This window comes from Hyperolius riggenbachi, chromosome 2 (assembly GCF_040937935.1).
Source record: "Hyperolius riggenbachi isolate aHypRig1 chromosome 2, aHypRig1.pri, whole genome shotgun sequence".
Lineage (NCBI taxonomy): Eukaryota > Metazoa > Chordata > Amphibia > Anura > Hyperoliidae > Hyperolius > Hyperolius riggenbachi.
Window position 1 is genome coordinate 337,286,593 of NC_090647.1, and position 15,964 is coordinate 337,302,556.

At 43.6% G+C, this 15,964-nt stretch overlaps 1 protein-coding gene across 1 annotated transcript in view; it reads right to left on the reverse strand.

The window, feature by feature from the left end:
• Positions 1 to 459: 459 nt before the first annotated feature.
• Positions 460 to 15,964, reverse strand: part of ILRUN (inflammation and lipid regulator with UBA-like and NBR1-like domains) — a 37,195-nt gene continuing 21,690 nt past the window's right edge. The window contains exons 3-5 of the mRNA XM_068269401.1: positions 8,111 to 8,308; positions 4,670 to 4,959; positions 460 to 634 (exon numbers count right to left, since the gene is read on the reverse strand). Of these exons, the coding sequence (XP_068125502.1) occupies positions 599 to 634; positions 4,670 to 4,959; positions 8,111 to 8,308 (524 nt within the window). The 3' untranslated portion in view covers positions 460 to 598. The remainder of the gene's footprint in view (positions 635 to 4,669; positions 4,960 to 8,110; positions 8,309 to 15,964) is intronic.

Consider the following 15,964-nt stretch of genomic DNA (forward strand, 5'->3'; position numbering starts at 1 on the left):
GATAAAAATTGATTCAACTGCAGAGTTGCACATTTCGATGCAGTGCAAAGCTATAGGCCATCAATCGGTCAATGGTCTTGCCCCGCCCCAATTGTTTTACATTTTCCATCCTGTCAGAATGATACTTAAGATCAATTTTTTGTCAAAATCTATAAAAAAAAAAAAAAAATTGACCTGACATTTTGGGGAACCAATTCCTAGCAGATGAATCGAATCTACAAGGAAGCAAATGAGAAAATCGATGTGTGTATGGCCACCTTATGCCATTTGCAGCTTATTATACATTTGGAAACCATGGCTTTAACGTGAAAAAATAAGAAAAAAAAGCACTGAACTCTTACATATTAACATTTGAACCCATGTTCTTTCTGCCCATTAAATCTTAGCAGACGTGCAAAGGTTGTGCAAAAAAAAAAAAAAAAAAAAAAAAAAAAAAAAAAAAAAAAAAGGAGAAAGAAAGGCAGCACCCGGAATTTAATTATTAGGGGAACCAACACCATTATCCCCCAAATGATCTTCAGTAGGTAACTTGCAGAAGATGTCCTATTTCATGGAGTGGGAAAAGGACACAAGGCATGGGAGAAGACTACAGTTCCTCTTAGGACTCTCCAAAGGGGTAAGGCCCATGCATACTCTGAAAGTAAAGAGAAAACAAAATTAGGTCATATTTGAAGAACAATTCCACATCCAAACCATCCTCTCAGCAAAGCAGTTTTGGAGAAACGGCAGCACGTTCTGAGTAGCAAATAGGAAGTCAGTGTTCTTCTAGATGGGGCACTGCCATGTGCCATATCAAAAAGAACAACATATTAGGTAAATTACTATTGCATGCTGCAAGAAATAGGGATATATGAGACAAACAAGCAGAGCTACAATTTGATCATTCCACAGATTTTAGGTTCCCTTTAAACTTGACAAACAGCTGTAGTATAATACTTAATGGAACCCTAAAGCGATAAAAACAAAAACAAAAAAAACCAAACCCAGTTTAACTTACCTGGGACTTCTACCGGCCCCTGCAGCTGTCCTGTGCCCACGCCGTGAAAAACCAATCCTCCCGGCCACAGGAGCATGATCGAGGACTGGCTCAGTCACCGAAAACGAAACAGAGTTGCGGGGGGGCGGATCATCGGTTTGTCCCTGGGTTTCCTTTAACAGGATTGCTTTAAAGAGGAACTTTAACCAACAATTTAACTTTATTCCAATCAGTACTTGATACCCCCTTTCCCACGGGAAATCTTTACCTTTTCTCAAATAGATAATCAGGAGGGTCTGTATAGCTGATATTGTGGTGAAACCCCTCCTACAACATGTCATGACCAAGGTCCTGACAGTTTGCTGTCTGTGAACCTCATTACATTGTGGGAAAAACGTATTTTTCCAACTGCCAAACAAGGAACCTCTCTGTGGCTACAATTCTCAGTAAACAAACATTCCGTACCGATTACCTGGCAGAACTAAAGAGGTCACCACGTGATACATTTCAGAAAGTAAATCAGGAAGAGGAAAGATTTTACAATGTACAAACACTGACAAAATCATCTATAAATAAATATAGTAAACAATCAATTTTATTCCTCAAGTTATTTTCACTAGTTTCTCTTTAACGCTGGTGCAGTGTGCCCTGCGTTTGAATCAGGGCTGTGGAGTCGGTACAAAAATCATCCGACTCAGACTCCTCAGTTTATAAAACCACCAACTCCCGACTCCAGGTACCCAAAATTGCTCAGACTCCAAAGCCCTGGTTTAAATGTGCAGGTCAAAGCAACAACTTGCTAGCTTTGTATCACTTCACTGCATTTAGGTAAAGTCTTTGTAAAAAAAAAAAAGTTTAAGATGGCTTTCATCCTTCCTGGACATACCCAGGAATATACATACAGGTAAAATGACACAGAGAATAACAAAGAAAAAAAAACCCAAAACACGATGACCCTTATTTAGTTTTTAGACCCATTTAAAAAGACTCTGAAGTCTCCCTATAATGAGGTTTTTAGTTTAAAAACCTCATTAACATTATAGTCTGACCTAAAACTCCGCAGAACCGTGGCTGAAAACCCCCTCGATCACCCCAAACTCATGGGGGTACACAGAGGCAACTTCCGCATAGAGGCAGCACAGCTCTGCCTCTATGCACGTCAATCAGCGCCGTTCGGCGCCTCTCCCCCGCCCCTCTCAGTCTTCCTTCACTGAGAGGGGCGGGGGAGAGGCGGAGATACGCGCTAATTGACACGCATAGAGGCGGGAACAAAATCCACGACCAAGAAAGTCGTGGATTTTGGCCTCGATTCATCATTGTCTTTGAGATAACTTTTTCCAGTTTGTTAAATTACCGAATTTGAAGTTTATCGATTTCTAGTTGTATTCATCAAGGTTTTTCCGCATTGGGTGTGAATTCGATAACATATCGATAACAATTCGGTAACGTGCCGATATTTCCATTTTACAGTGGTAATTTAACACAAGGCCATAAGATTCCCATGGAATGTGGGTAAAAGGCAGTCCTTTGAACACTACATAGCAACATTCTAAATAGGGCTTAACACCTGGACCAGGATTCTGGAAGTGGCTTGGGACAATCCCACAATTTCTCCAGCTGAGGCTTGATAGGAGCCTTTTCTAAAAATAAAAAAAAAATATAGTGCAGCTAGCAAATTAGTTAACCCTGGCACTGCCTGTGTTCTCTTACAAGATGATTCAAGAGAAAAGCAGATGTCCTGTTATAGCAAATTGATATGGTTCTAGACCTTATGCTTGCCCTTCTGCGCCTATGATTCATTCTCAGCTGATACATAACTACTTCAAATGGCTCCACCTTCTCTGTCAGCAATGATCTGACAGGAATAACGACAGAGCAGTGAAGGAGATAACTAATCCTAAATGTAACGCTAAACCACGCCCACTTTCATTTTCATGAATTGCACTTTCTTCTGTTTTAACGCATCACTAACAAATGATTACCGAATTATTACCGAATGCTCGCTGACAGCTGTAAATAAATTTGATGAATCCTGAAATCAACTTAACAAATTCGGTATTTTACCAAACTGTCATTAACCAATTCGATAAGTCTTGATGAATCGAGGCCTTTGTCTGCCCTGTACCCCCGTGAGTTTGGGGTGATCGAGGGGTTTTTAGGTCGGACTATAATGTTAATGAGGTTTTTAAAATAAAAAAACTAATTTTAGGGAGGCTTCAGAGTCTCTTTAAAAGCCTAGGCATTTGTTAAAAGTATTATTATTTATTTTTGGCAAATGTGCATCATTTAACTTATTTCAGCAAAGAGTGGGTCGAATGTACAAAGGATTCCGGAACCTATCCACACATTTCAAGATGTACCGTATATACTCGCATATAAGCCGACCCCCCAACTTTTACCTGAAAAAACAGGGAAAAATGATTGAAGCCGGGGGTAGGAAATGCTGGATTGGTACAGGCCGCGTCATCCCCCCAGTGTGTCCCAGTATAGCTAGTATAGTGCCCAGTATAGCTAGTAAAGTGCCCAGTATTGGTAGGTAGTGCCCCAGTATAGCTAGTAAAGTGCCCAGTATAGCTAGTATAGCCAGTATAGTGCCCAGTATTGGTAGGTAGTGCCCCAGTATAGCTAGTATAGTGCCCAGTATAGCTAGTATAGTGCCCAGTATTGGTAGGTAGTGCCCCAGTATAGCTAGTATAGTGCCCAGTATAGCTAGTAAAGTGCCCAGTATTGGTAGGTAGTGCTCCAGTATAGCTAGTATAGTGCCCCAGTATAGAGCCCAGTATAGCAAGTATAGTGCCCAGTATAGCCAGAATAGAGCCCAGTATAGCCAGAATAGTGCCCAGTATAGCCAGTATAATGCCCAGTATAGCCAGTATAATGCCCAGTATAGGTAGGTAGTGTCCAGTATAGTGCCCAGTATAGCTAGTAAAGTGCCCAGTATTGGTAGGTAGTGCCCCAGTATAGCTAGTATAGGGCCCAATATAGCTAGTAAAGTGCCCAGTATTGGTAGGCTGTGACCCAGTATAGCTGCCCGCTCCCCCCGCTGCTATTACCTGTTTAGGCAGCGGCTTCCTAATCCGGGTTCCCCGCTCTCATGAGTTACGTATTAAGTGTATCACAGCAGCGCGCCCGGCGCTGCTGCTGTGACGATGCAGGGGGGCAGGAAAGTGCGCGGCTCCCTGTAGCGGCGATCTGTATCGCCGTTACCAGGGGAACCGCTCTTTCCTGCATCGTCACAGCAGCAGCGCCGGGTGCGCTGCTGTGATACACTTAATACGCAACGCATGAGAGCGGGGAACCCGGATTAAGAAGCCGCTACCTAAACAAGTAATAGCAGTGGCGGCCGCGGAGAGGGGGGGGGGGGGGGGGCACGGACCACCGACCACCGGGAAAAGACAAGCCGACCCCCCAACTTTTGACCCCCTTTTTGGGGGTCAAAAATTCGGCTTGTATGCGAGTATATACGGTACTCATGGTAAACAAAAGGACCGTTAAAGTACATATTCAGGTTCCAGGGTTGTATGCACATCTGTTGTTCTCCCTACCCATATTTTAAATAGTCCACATTTGCTAAAAATAAATAAATGTCCAGGTTCCCTTTCTGCAAACCTCAGAGTGGTGGTTGAGTGGTCTGTGTGTTCATTTGCAAAAATCTTTTGGATGTTTTTGCAACGACAAACTGTAGCACCTCACCTCTCTATACGTTGCTACAGAACGGCTTGCTGGATGATCCGTTGCACAAATATTTATAGAAGTTTGAGAAAGTCCATTCTGTTCTCTTTCAGGAGTCTCTGATTCAGACCCCCAGGTCCCCATGTCTTCCCCTTCTGGGGACCGATTCTTCTGCGGTGAGGCAAAGGGGTTGTAGTCACCACTTACATTGCGATGAGGTTGAGTGTTGAACTCTGTCTCGAAGGAAGAAAGCTGCTGAGTGACACCTAAGAGGCCACCTGCTTCCACGCTGAGGATAACCCAGATGACATCTAAAAGAATTGAACAATATAAGTTACATGGAAAAACAAAAGAGCATAAGATTGTCATAAAATAGTGATTAAATACAATTTTCTCGTGACAATAAATTGGCATGGATATGGCTCCCAAGACAACAGTTTATATATAATGGCCAAAGTGTGTCCAGTTACCAAATTGAACGCCCAATGTGGGAAGTTGCCAAAGTCAGGTGTAAAAGAACACATTGTACCTTGGCTGGTAAGGCAGAAAAAACATTTTTTTTCAAAATATGCAACCTTCAGGTCTAAGGCTGGGTCCATCTGACTGAGCTTGCGGTCCATCATCCTGGCAAACCTAAACGCAAACGGATCCATGCTGCCCTTTTGCAGCATACGTTTTGGATCCGTTTGCTTTTTTTTGGGGGGGGGGGGGGGGGTCCCCCGTCCCCGCTCTCCCTCCAGCTAGTTGCAATAACTTAAAGAGTAACTGTCAGGCTGCAAAAGCTAATTTAAACCTCTGTTCTCCTGTGTTAAACAGTTTAGAAGGAAGCCAAAAAGGCAATACTGAAGTTAAAAATCTCTCTTACTTTTGATGTGTGCTGAACAGCAAGGCTGTTATTCCCAAGCTCTTAAGTAGGACGACAGGCTGCATAACATACTGCTAAGCATTATGGGGCTGCTTCTCCCCACCTTGGGTAATCCCCTTAATTTCCCAATCACGCCCTAAGGCTGCTAGTGAGAAGTTACAGGCTCAAGTTACAGCAGCTTGTAACGCAGCCCAGCTCACAGCACTGAAAAAATCACAGGGCATATGTTCCCTTAGAGTATACTGCATGAGTCCGCTATTGTTCCTAGCCACATGGCTAATTAATATTCACTGCACAGTAGTGTTGTCCATTAGGATCTTTTTTGTGAGTCGAATCATCAGGAAGCAGGGAGGACATGACGACACAATTGGCTTCATAGGAGAGAGACAAACATGGAACCTGCCATGAGCTGTCAGGAGCATCATTCTCTGCAAATACTATACAAAAATTCTGTGAAATCCAAACGTGGACAGTGAAATGCATATGTAATGTAAGTACAGCCAATATTTACCTACTGATATATGTGTTTTTTTTCTCTGAGACCTTATACCTAACAGCTCCTCTTTAAAGAATTGAAAATGTACCTAATCTATCAACACAGCAAGCGGCGGCAAGCAAGGAACTTACTTCCTGTAATGCTGCCCTCTGTTGTTCATTGGACGGCATTACAGTTAGTGACGCGGCAGCGGTGGGACGCAAGGAAGTAATTTCCCCGCTCACTACATTAGCTCGCCGCTTGCTATATTGATAGATTAGATTCATTTTAAATTATTTAAATGATTGAAACCATCTGGAGGGGCGGGGGACCGAGGTGAGGGGGGCGACCCCCCGCCGACCGCTGTCACCCTCCAGCATGGTGGCTCCCTCTCTCCCCACAGGCTGGGACACAGAAAACGGATCAGTTTCTGTGTCCAAACTGCCTGTGAAGAGGGGGATCCATTTTCCTATTGCCTGCCACTACCCCTGCGTGTATCAGGAACCATATGCGTTGTGGGAAAATGCAGTAAAATCCGGACCTTCCGTTTTGAAAACGGGTCCCCACAAACGCATACGGATCAGTTTTTTGTTTGGGAGAAGACGGCTGCTATTTTTAATATGGCTATCCGTGGCTCAGGTTTTAAAAACGGAGCCACTGATACATTTCCGGACCTAGTGTGAACTAGCCCGAACACTAACCTTCACCTCTAGTGCCTAACCCTATTCTCCACTCTCCTCTGCCTCCCATTCACTTGGGACTTGCTGTAAATTTACGGCAAAATAACCTCCCATCTCCTCTGCTTATAATTTTTTATCATTTTAAACTTCCTTATTGAGAAAATGCAAATGTCATACAAAGCAGCATCGTAAAGTACAAAGAAAGCAAACAAACAGAATAGATCAATAAACAACAGGCATAATGATAGAAAACACAGAGAAGACTCTGTGGCTAAAATATCATAGTATATCTAAGTCGCCTACCAATTGGACGTTTTACACTACCTTTTAAAAAGGTAACAACCGAATTGGGACAAAAAAAAAAAAAAAGAAGAAGAAAAAAAAAAAAAAAAAGTCTTCAGGTGGGTACACACATCAGATAAAAGTCTTTGGAAAATGAAAGATCACAGACCAATTTTACCCCCTTCCATGTAGTATGAGAGCCATACTCTACACAGTCTAGTCCATTGAGCTGAACTCCCCATCAGATAAAAATCTTTGCAAGATGCTGCACACAAAGATACTGTACACATGCAACAGGTCAGTATCTGCAAAAGATCAGTATCTGCAAAAGATCCGTTCCTGCAAAATGCATTCATAGTCTATGATATCTGCAGATCTCATACACCCCTTGTTTAACGGACAATCTGCAGATCAGATCCACCAGGATGGATCTTCAGATCTGCAGATAATTGTCTGATCTGCAGATGAATGTCCGTTAAACAAGGTGTGTATGGGATCTGCAGATATCATAGACTATGAATGCAATTTGCAGGAACTGATCTTATGCAGATACTGATCTTTTGCATGTATACAGCATCCTTGTTTTCAGCATCTTGCAAAGATTTTTATCTGATGGGGAGTTAAGCTCAATAGAATAGACTGTGTAGAGTATGGCTCTCATACTACATGGAAGGGGGTAAAATTAGTCTGTGATCTTTCATTTTCCAAAGACTTATCTGATGTGTGTACCCACCTTAAGTCCTTTGGAACAAGCCTGGATCAATCTGGAACAAGCCTGCAGCTAATCTTGTCAGAAACCTCTGATGTGCATGCTTATTCAGGGTCTACGGCTAAATGTATATGAGGCAGAGGATTAGCAGGACTGCTAGGTAAATGGTAAAACAAATAAATATGGCAGCCTCCATATGACTTTTCCAGTCACTGACCACTTAGAGCTAAAATTTATAGTAGTTATGGGAGGAAAGAGAGAGTGAGAGTGAGTGAGTGAGTGAGTGAGTGAGTGAGTGAGTGAGTGAGTGAGTGAGTGAGTGAGTGAGTGAGTGAGTGAGTGAGTGAGTGTGTGTGTGTGTGTGTGTGTGTGTGTGTGTGTGTGTGTGTGTGTGTGTGTGTGTGTGTGTGTGTGTGTGTGTGTGTGTGTGTAAAATAATACTTATTCCCACCTCCAAAATACAAGCCGGTAGCAGTACACATTCTCCATTGGCCCTGGTACATGCCAGGCTGATTGGGGCTGCACATTGGCACACTGACATCGGTCATCTCCTGGGTATCTAAGGAGCGTACCAAGACCATATTGACATGGCCAAACTGATCGCCTCCCACATACCGCAGACATACACCTGGCGGCCAAGCTTCAGATCCTGGAAAAGCAAACATGAAAAAGTATTGTAGAAATATCATGCAAGGATGACACAAATTTCTGTGCAAGATTTCAAACCAATACATTTTGCTAAGCCATCAAGTTCACTGGTAGTGTAAAGGCGCATACACAAGCCTGATTCATTCAAACGACGGGTTGTCAAACCCGCCCGCAGGGAGGCTGTTCTGTCGACAGTTTCCCCGCATGTACAGTCTGTCGGCAGGCTGATAAGGCTGGTTTTGACAGATCCGCCGACCAGTCGTTTGAATGAACCAGTCGTTTTAACTTTTATGTTAGAAATGGAAACAGGTTTCCTAGGAGATATATCAAGTAAATGACTGTAAAGTTAAAGCTGAAAATGTGCTCTGAGCCAGTGCTTCTGGATGCATGCCTGCTTACAAGGACAGATAACGATCTTATGCATATCTTTGTCCAATTGTCCAGAAGTGAAGTAGTATGGGCTTGCTTCTTAAGGTGCGTACACACGCTCTATTTGCAGGAACGACGGGTCCGTCGGACCCTCCCGCTGGGCGGGCGTTCCAGCGATAGTAGAGCGTGTGTACAGTTTGTCCGCAGACTGATAAGGCTGTTTCTGAGCGATCCGCTGAGCGGATCGTTCAGAAACAGTGTCATCAGTCTGCAGACAGACTGTACACACTCTCTACTATCGCTGGAACGCCCGCCCAGCGGGAGGGTCAGACGGACCAGTCGTTCCTTATAGTAGTGCGTGTACGCACCTTTATTGTGCTGGAAGTGGGAACTTGCACTTACCTTCTGAAGCTTTTGTTGTGCCTTATGCTGGGAACACACAATGCAATTTCCCGTTTGATCGACAGGTGATCAGACAGGAAGTTGTAGCATGTGTACATGTCCACACTGCTCCAGATCGATAAAGGGCTCGATTTTTCAATGATAACTTCACAGAACCGATCCCTTTCTTGATCGGAAATGGATCGGACATGTCGGAAATTAACGTCCGCCGATCGGGAGGAAATTGCATCGTATGTTCCCAGCATTACACTACAACTTCCAAACATAATGGTGTAAAAAAAAACCCTCATTGTGTGAAAAATATTGATCTTTGTGGCCGATTGGGCACGATTTCCTTAAAGCTTATGCTACACAGCAATGCTTAAAGTAGAAAAGTCCAGGTATGGATCACCTTATTCTGCTTGCTGTAACACAGCAACAGTGATTACTAGGTTTCATTGCTTACAAGTACACTTTAAAGCTTATTTAAACCGACATATAAAAAAAACCAACCCTGCAGCAGAGCAAGGTCTCGTTAGTTGAACTGCCTTGCGTTTCTCATCTCTTCCTGCTGCTGCTGTTTTCCATAGTGTGGAAATGATAAATTCTTATTTCTGTTTTAAAATGAGGCCATGATCAAGAATATACTTGCATTACTGACATTAACAATACGGATGTATGGTTTACATTACTTTCAACAAGTAGTAACTACCACTGACACAGACTGCATGCTCTGGATTTGCTGAAGTGTGGGTAAGATCTGCACAGTGGTGCAGACACAAACTGTACAGTAGATGCAGTCGGAACATGTTAGAAGTGAAGTTTTTGAACAAGAGACTGTAGCTCGTTTACTAATAGTATAGACACAAATAATCACCTTACACTGTGTATAATGGGGATGACATGCCAACATTTTAAAACAGAAATACAATAAAAATGTTAGCATATTTAAAAAGCATTACCTGGCAAGTGCCAGTATTTAGATAAATCAACTAGAGCCCCCTAGCTACGGAGTCATTATAAAAGTAAACAAGTGGGTGCTCTATTGTGCAAGCTTGTAGTGACAGCTGGTTTGCCCATTGCCCAGATTAGCACCCCTTTGTTTGTTTGCATTAAGTTGCTAGTGCTAATTATACTGTATTTAAATATTGCTACATCTCATTTACAGATTTTGAATTTTAGAAGGGTAAATGTGAAATCTGTACCAGACTTCATAAGTAGATATATCCTTTCAAAATACACCTGAAGTATCAAAAAAGCAAACCTCAATATTGGGAAGCCACTGAAGAATGCAGATCCTCCTGCAGCCCACCAATTCAGCATAGGTACCCTCTTTACCTACTCAACTTCGCACAAGTCGAAAAGGTTTCTTCTTGGCATGCCCCTGGCCATGGATGAGCGCAACCATACTAGGCATGCACAAGTAAGGTCTGCAAACAGGCATTTGAATGCAGTTCTCACTCATGGAGGAAAAAAAGACTTGCATAAGCGGCTTTGTTCCACTGGGCATGCATAGACCTTCCACATGCCCAGTACAGATGCGCTCGTCCATGGTCGGGGGCGCGGCCAGAAAAATGTCCGACTTACAATGTGTTGAATAGGTAAAGTGGGAACCTAAACCAGGGCTGTGGAGTTGGAGCAATTTTGGGTACCTGGGAGTTGGTGGTTTCAATAAACTGAGGAGTTGGATGATTTTTGTACCAAATCCATAATCTTTGTAAGAATTAGACAATGCAGAACAGGATGGATTGGGAACCAGGAACGCTCTATGGTATTCAGAGCCTTCCCTCTATATGGGTCAGTATCCAACCTTTCCTCACAAATGTTCTTGAATGTTGTCAGGGGGATAGGAAAGTCAGAGTGGCTGTGAAGCAGAGTTCTAATATGCATATATCTGAACTGTTCGACCGGCAGGATTTTATTTTTCCACTTAGATGTAAGTGGGATTTTTTTTACATAAAGCATGAAGTCCAATACAACAGTGCCACACAGTGGACATATGAAATGGAACTGCCAGGCCCATTGATGTCCTTCAACTCATATAGTCAGACTTATGAACTAGGATTCTGGCTATTCAATATTGATTACATAATTCTCTGACAGTAAATAGACCTCAGTATTCTTACCAAACATGGAAGTGTATCAGCTGGGCAACATAGAAGATCGCCTTACAGTGCTAGGGTGCCTGGGTCCAATCTGGATCAGGACACTATCTAGTGAGGTTGCAGTTTTTCTTGTAAATCAGTCCCAAGGGTCTGTGTCCACTGGCTTTCAATATCTACCCTCCCCCCCCCCCCCCCTCAAATATCCAGTAAAAATGGAGAGAACACAATGGCATTATCAGCAGGGGTTGGGCTATGTTTCCAGAAGCTGGCAGACAGAGCTCCAGGACTGATTCACAAAAAGACCCGGCTGTCAATAACTTTACAGTAGAAGAGGACCCAGCAAATATGTGAAGTGCACTGGAGGTCCGCTTTAATCTTGTGTGGGTTTTCAAATGTAAATAAATTAGAGGTGTTAATCAGAAGGAATTCGGAGTGGAACTAGGTTTCTGAACCACTAAGAAAGATGAACACAGATACATATTTACACACTGTTTGTACTTCACTTCCATTCAATTATCAAACTTAATACAGAGATTACCTGCACCTTTTTAGAGAGAAATTAAAGTGCTTTATGGAACTACCGTAATTAGATGATCAAAACTTTACATTTATTGATGAATCTTAAAGTCAGGGGCGTTTGCTGCATGTTGTCCTATATTTGATCCTTTGCCAAAAAGCAAACTTGAGCAGTAAACTTACTGTATATCATCAAATATAAGTTGAGCCCATGTATAAGTCAACCCCGATATTTGACCCTCTGAAGCTGAAATTCTTTAATTACTCAAATATACATCTATAAATAAAACTCTGCACCTGATTGCACAGCCTAAATAAACCTCTTAAAGAGAGTCTCTCCACAGGCAGAAGAGACAAGTTGTGAAAAGTGGAACAAAGCAAACTGGTGTTGTCCATAGCTGCCAGACTCCTTCATCCACTACCCAGTGTGGTTCATTTATAATTACAATTTCATGGCACTGACTGCAATCCACCACTGCTGTTACCTGTGATAAAATGATGCGCAACCTCTCTCTCCCTGAAGCTGTGACCTACTCTGACCCCCTTCCCACCCACCACAACCTAAGGAGGGTCCGCTTCTCACGGTCTCACCCCTCCCTGTGATACAACGCAGAGCCTGCAGCAGAAGCCTCTTCCCTCACTATTCCCACCACCATGCACTGTCTCCTCTCCCTTACTCACGCTGGTCTGCCTATATCAGCGTAGCTGAAGCTCCTGATGTCACCACACTTACACTACGCAGACCAGCGTGAGGTAGGGAGAGGAGACGACGGGCTCTGTGTTATATCACAGGGAGGGCAGGAGATAAGCAGCCTTACTTTAGATTGTGATTGGGGGGGGGGGGCAGGGTGCGTGTAGTTTGTCAGAGTAGGTCACAGCTTCAGCGCTGTGGGCAAACAAAGGGAGAGAAAGGTGCCCCCCCCCTCCTATAAATGGCTAGGTATAGGACTGACTACACTTTTACATCGTGAGTCAGTGCCAAATGTCTCAAAGCAGTGTTCCATACTGTAATATTCCCAAAGGTTTGCCTTTCTGTTAGCCCTGGACTGGTTCCTGAAGAAGTGGATTCTGACTCACTCTGTGTGGGCACACTGGTGAGTTTCTCTCCCCAATAAAAAAAGCTTGGGGGCAGACTGTGTGTACTGTATACATGCAGACTGTATGCATACTGGTCATCATGCTTAATTCGCATGACTGCATTCAAACGCCTGAAGGAGGAATTCTGCAACACCATTGTTTTTTTGATGGATTGAGTGGACTTCTGGGTTTAATTTTTTAATTTCAAATAAAGCTGAGTTTACCTTGTGGGCAGAGTACTGATGCTAAGCACATTTAGCAGGGTTATGTGGTGAGGACTGCTAGCCTCTAGCCACACCTTGAAGAAACTCATTACTTTGAGGGAAACGTGCAGGTGGGCAGTGCATTGTGATCCTAAACTTGCCCCTTTATGTGGCATGGGGAGACAGGATGCTGGAACACAGTACACTGGATTACAGCCGGATCTAAAAGTGCAAACTAGGCCTGTAATTCCAGTCTTGCAGGCACATGATGCTGGATACCAAAAGTTGATCCTGCGTATGCCTAAACCTGGCATCGTATGCTGTGTGACTTGCCAGGCGCCTGATGCGATTATGGCTGTTATAGTGTGCTACTGCTTTTGTGCTCAAAATGTATTCGAGGTGGCAGAAAAGAAAAAAATTATACATACCTGGGACTTCCTCCAGCCCCCTTCAGGCTAATTTGCCATCCTCCTCTGCCTCCTCCATTAGAAGCCCCGTTAAGTTCACCAGTTGGCGTAGTCCAGCCCTGCACGCTCCCCCGTCGCGCTCGTGTGCAGGGGGCATTCTGCACCTGCGCAGTAGTACCGAGGATTCTAACAGAGGATCCAAGAGGCTGAGGAGGATGAAGAGGGACCAATTAGCCTGAAGGGGGCTGAAGGAAGTCCGAGGTATGTATATATTTTTTTTTTATTTTCTGCCATCTCAGGTTTCCTTTAAAAGGATATGCAAGTTAAAAACAGGCCAAAAAAACAAGCAAACAAAAAAAAACAAAGTATAGAGAGTATATACACATACATCCACCAAAGGTATCTACTCCAGGACGACATCCTCTCAAACCCTGCAAGGCTCCTTTGTCACATTACGACCCCTCCTAGGCACCGCCCACAAATGATCAGGACCTTTGAACCAGAGATTTAACCTTTCATGCAAGCGTAGTTGGCTCCAGGATGCCCTCGCTCCCGGCAGCTTCCTGATTGCAGCGCTCGCTCAAAGCACTATTATGCATTAGTGCATGTAAAGATGGAAGAGTGGCCAGAGTGGCATCCTGGAGCCAACTGCGCACACACAAAAGCTAGAATATCGAGTTCAAAGGTCCCGACCACTGGTGGTTGGGGCCTAGTACTGGACGAATTGTGAAAAATAGAAGACTTGCGGGCATAAACAGAGGACGCAGTCCTAGAGCGGATACCTTAGTGGATATATGCATGTAATCTTTTTGGCCCCTTTTTCCTAACTCTGATATCCTTTAAGGAATAAGGTGCTTTTACCAATGGATACAGCCTTTTGGCATGTAGGAAACACTTTAAGGGGGCTTTAATCACCTTTATATCATGTTGGTAGAGCATGGGTGGAGACCGTTTGGCATGACGAAGGTGTCATTTGAACTTACACAAGTTATTTGGTATTCCCATAATGATGTTCTACTAGGCCTGAACGATTTTATGAAAATATTGAATTGCACGATTTCTGCTAGAAATTGCGATTTCGAGTCGATCCACGATTTTTGATACACAACGATGGATCAGCACTCCAATGGTAAGTATTAGTGCCCCCAGAACAGGTCAGCCAGCTATAGGTGCAGCAATACAGGTTAGCCAGCTATAGGTGTCGCAGTACAGGTTAGCCAGTAACGAGGGAGCAGCGCATGCGTGGGGAAAAAAGTCTTCAAAGAAGTTGGCTGCCCTCGGGTAAGTTGATACGTATGGCAGATCACTCGTGGGTTAGAAGTCGGGGTTGCCTTACAAACGATTGACAATCAACTGAGGCGGTCATTATCGGCTGCCTCAACTGCCTTTAGCAACAAAAACAAAGGATGCTCCAAAATACTGCACCACTCACTGTATACTAAGAAATCATCAATCTTTATTGTATCTCGAATGACCAATAAAAACAATTAAAATAAGAGTATAGTGCAATGAATAATTCATGGTGCTGGCAACAGCCCAAAAACAAAAATCGCCATATGCCAGTCAAACAATAATACATAATCAATCAGAAGCTCATTCCATTACAAATGCAATAATAATTTGACATGGTTATGATGGATGAACAAATACACTATGAACAGTACATGTAGTGCCATAATATATAAAGTGTCTGAGGTAGATAATATATAGTCACCTAATAGGTACATAAAAAGTGCTGCGTGCATGAGGTAGAAAAGGAGTGTTAACACAAAGAAAACCCTGAAGGGTTAAATGAATCAGCGTGGGAAAAGTAATTCCCATAGATAAAGTGGAGGGGACGGTGAGAGAAGGGGGAGTAAAAGATAGGAAAAAAAGACAGCATGAAACATGCTGTGCAGAATAGGGAGACCTGGGTCAAGTGAAGATACCTATTGTGGAAGTGAAAGAGCATGAGCCTGGAACGAGCTTACCGAATTCTGAAGGTAGACCGGCAGTGCTGCTAGATCTCCAGTGTTTCACCCAGTAACGCCGGGGCCTGTAACAGGAAGTGAGATCACATCACTTCCTGGCGGCCATCGTTGCTGGGCAACGCTTGCCGCCACTTCACAGCGGCTCTCCGCGCAATGCAGCAGAGGAGGAATCGGGACTCACAGGAGCAGCACTAGCCGGAGCAGAGCAGGTACAGGGGGCAGTGCGGGAAATATGTGGTTTTGACGATCTCAAGATCATCATGCCGCTGATCGCAATTTCGGTTTAAAAAACGAAAATCGTTTAGGCCTATGCTCTACTACACAAATGTCAAACTTCAGTCCTCAAGTCCATATCTAAGCCAGTGTTTAGGATGGACTGAGAAATGGAGACGTGTTCTACTTGATGAAGCACATCTTTCCTGATTCAGTTGCACCAATTCATTTGAGCTGTGACAAAAATGTACAAGGACCTTGGCCCTTGAGGACTGGAGATCGAATCTACTAAATTTACTTAGAAAGAGCATAAAGATTCCCTCCCCCAACTTTTCAATCAAAAGCCAACACATACGGCATGACCAGCAAACGAAGTAAAGGGGAGCTGTTAAAATAGAACTATGGTAAATCAGCTC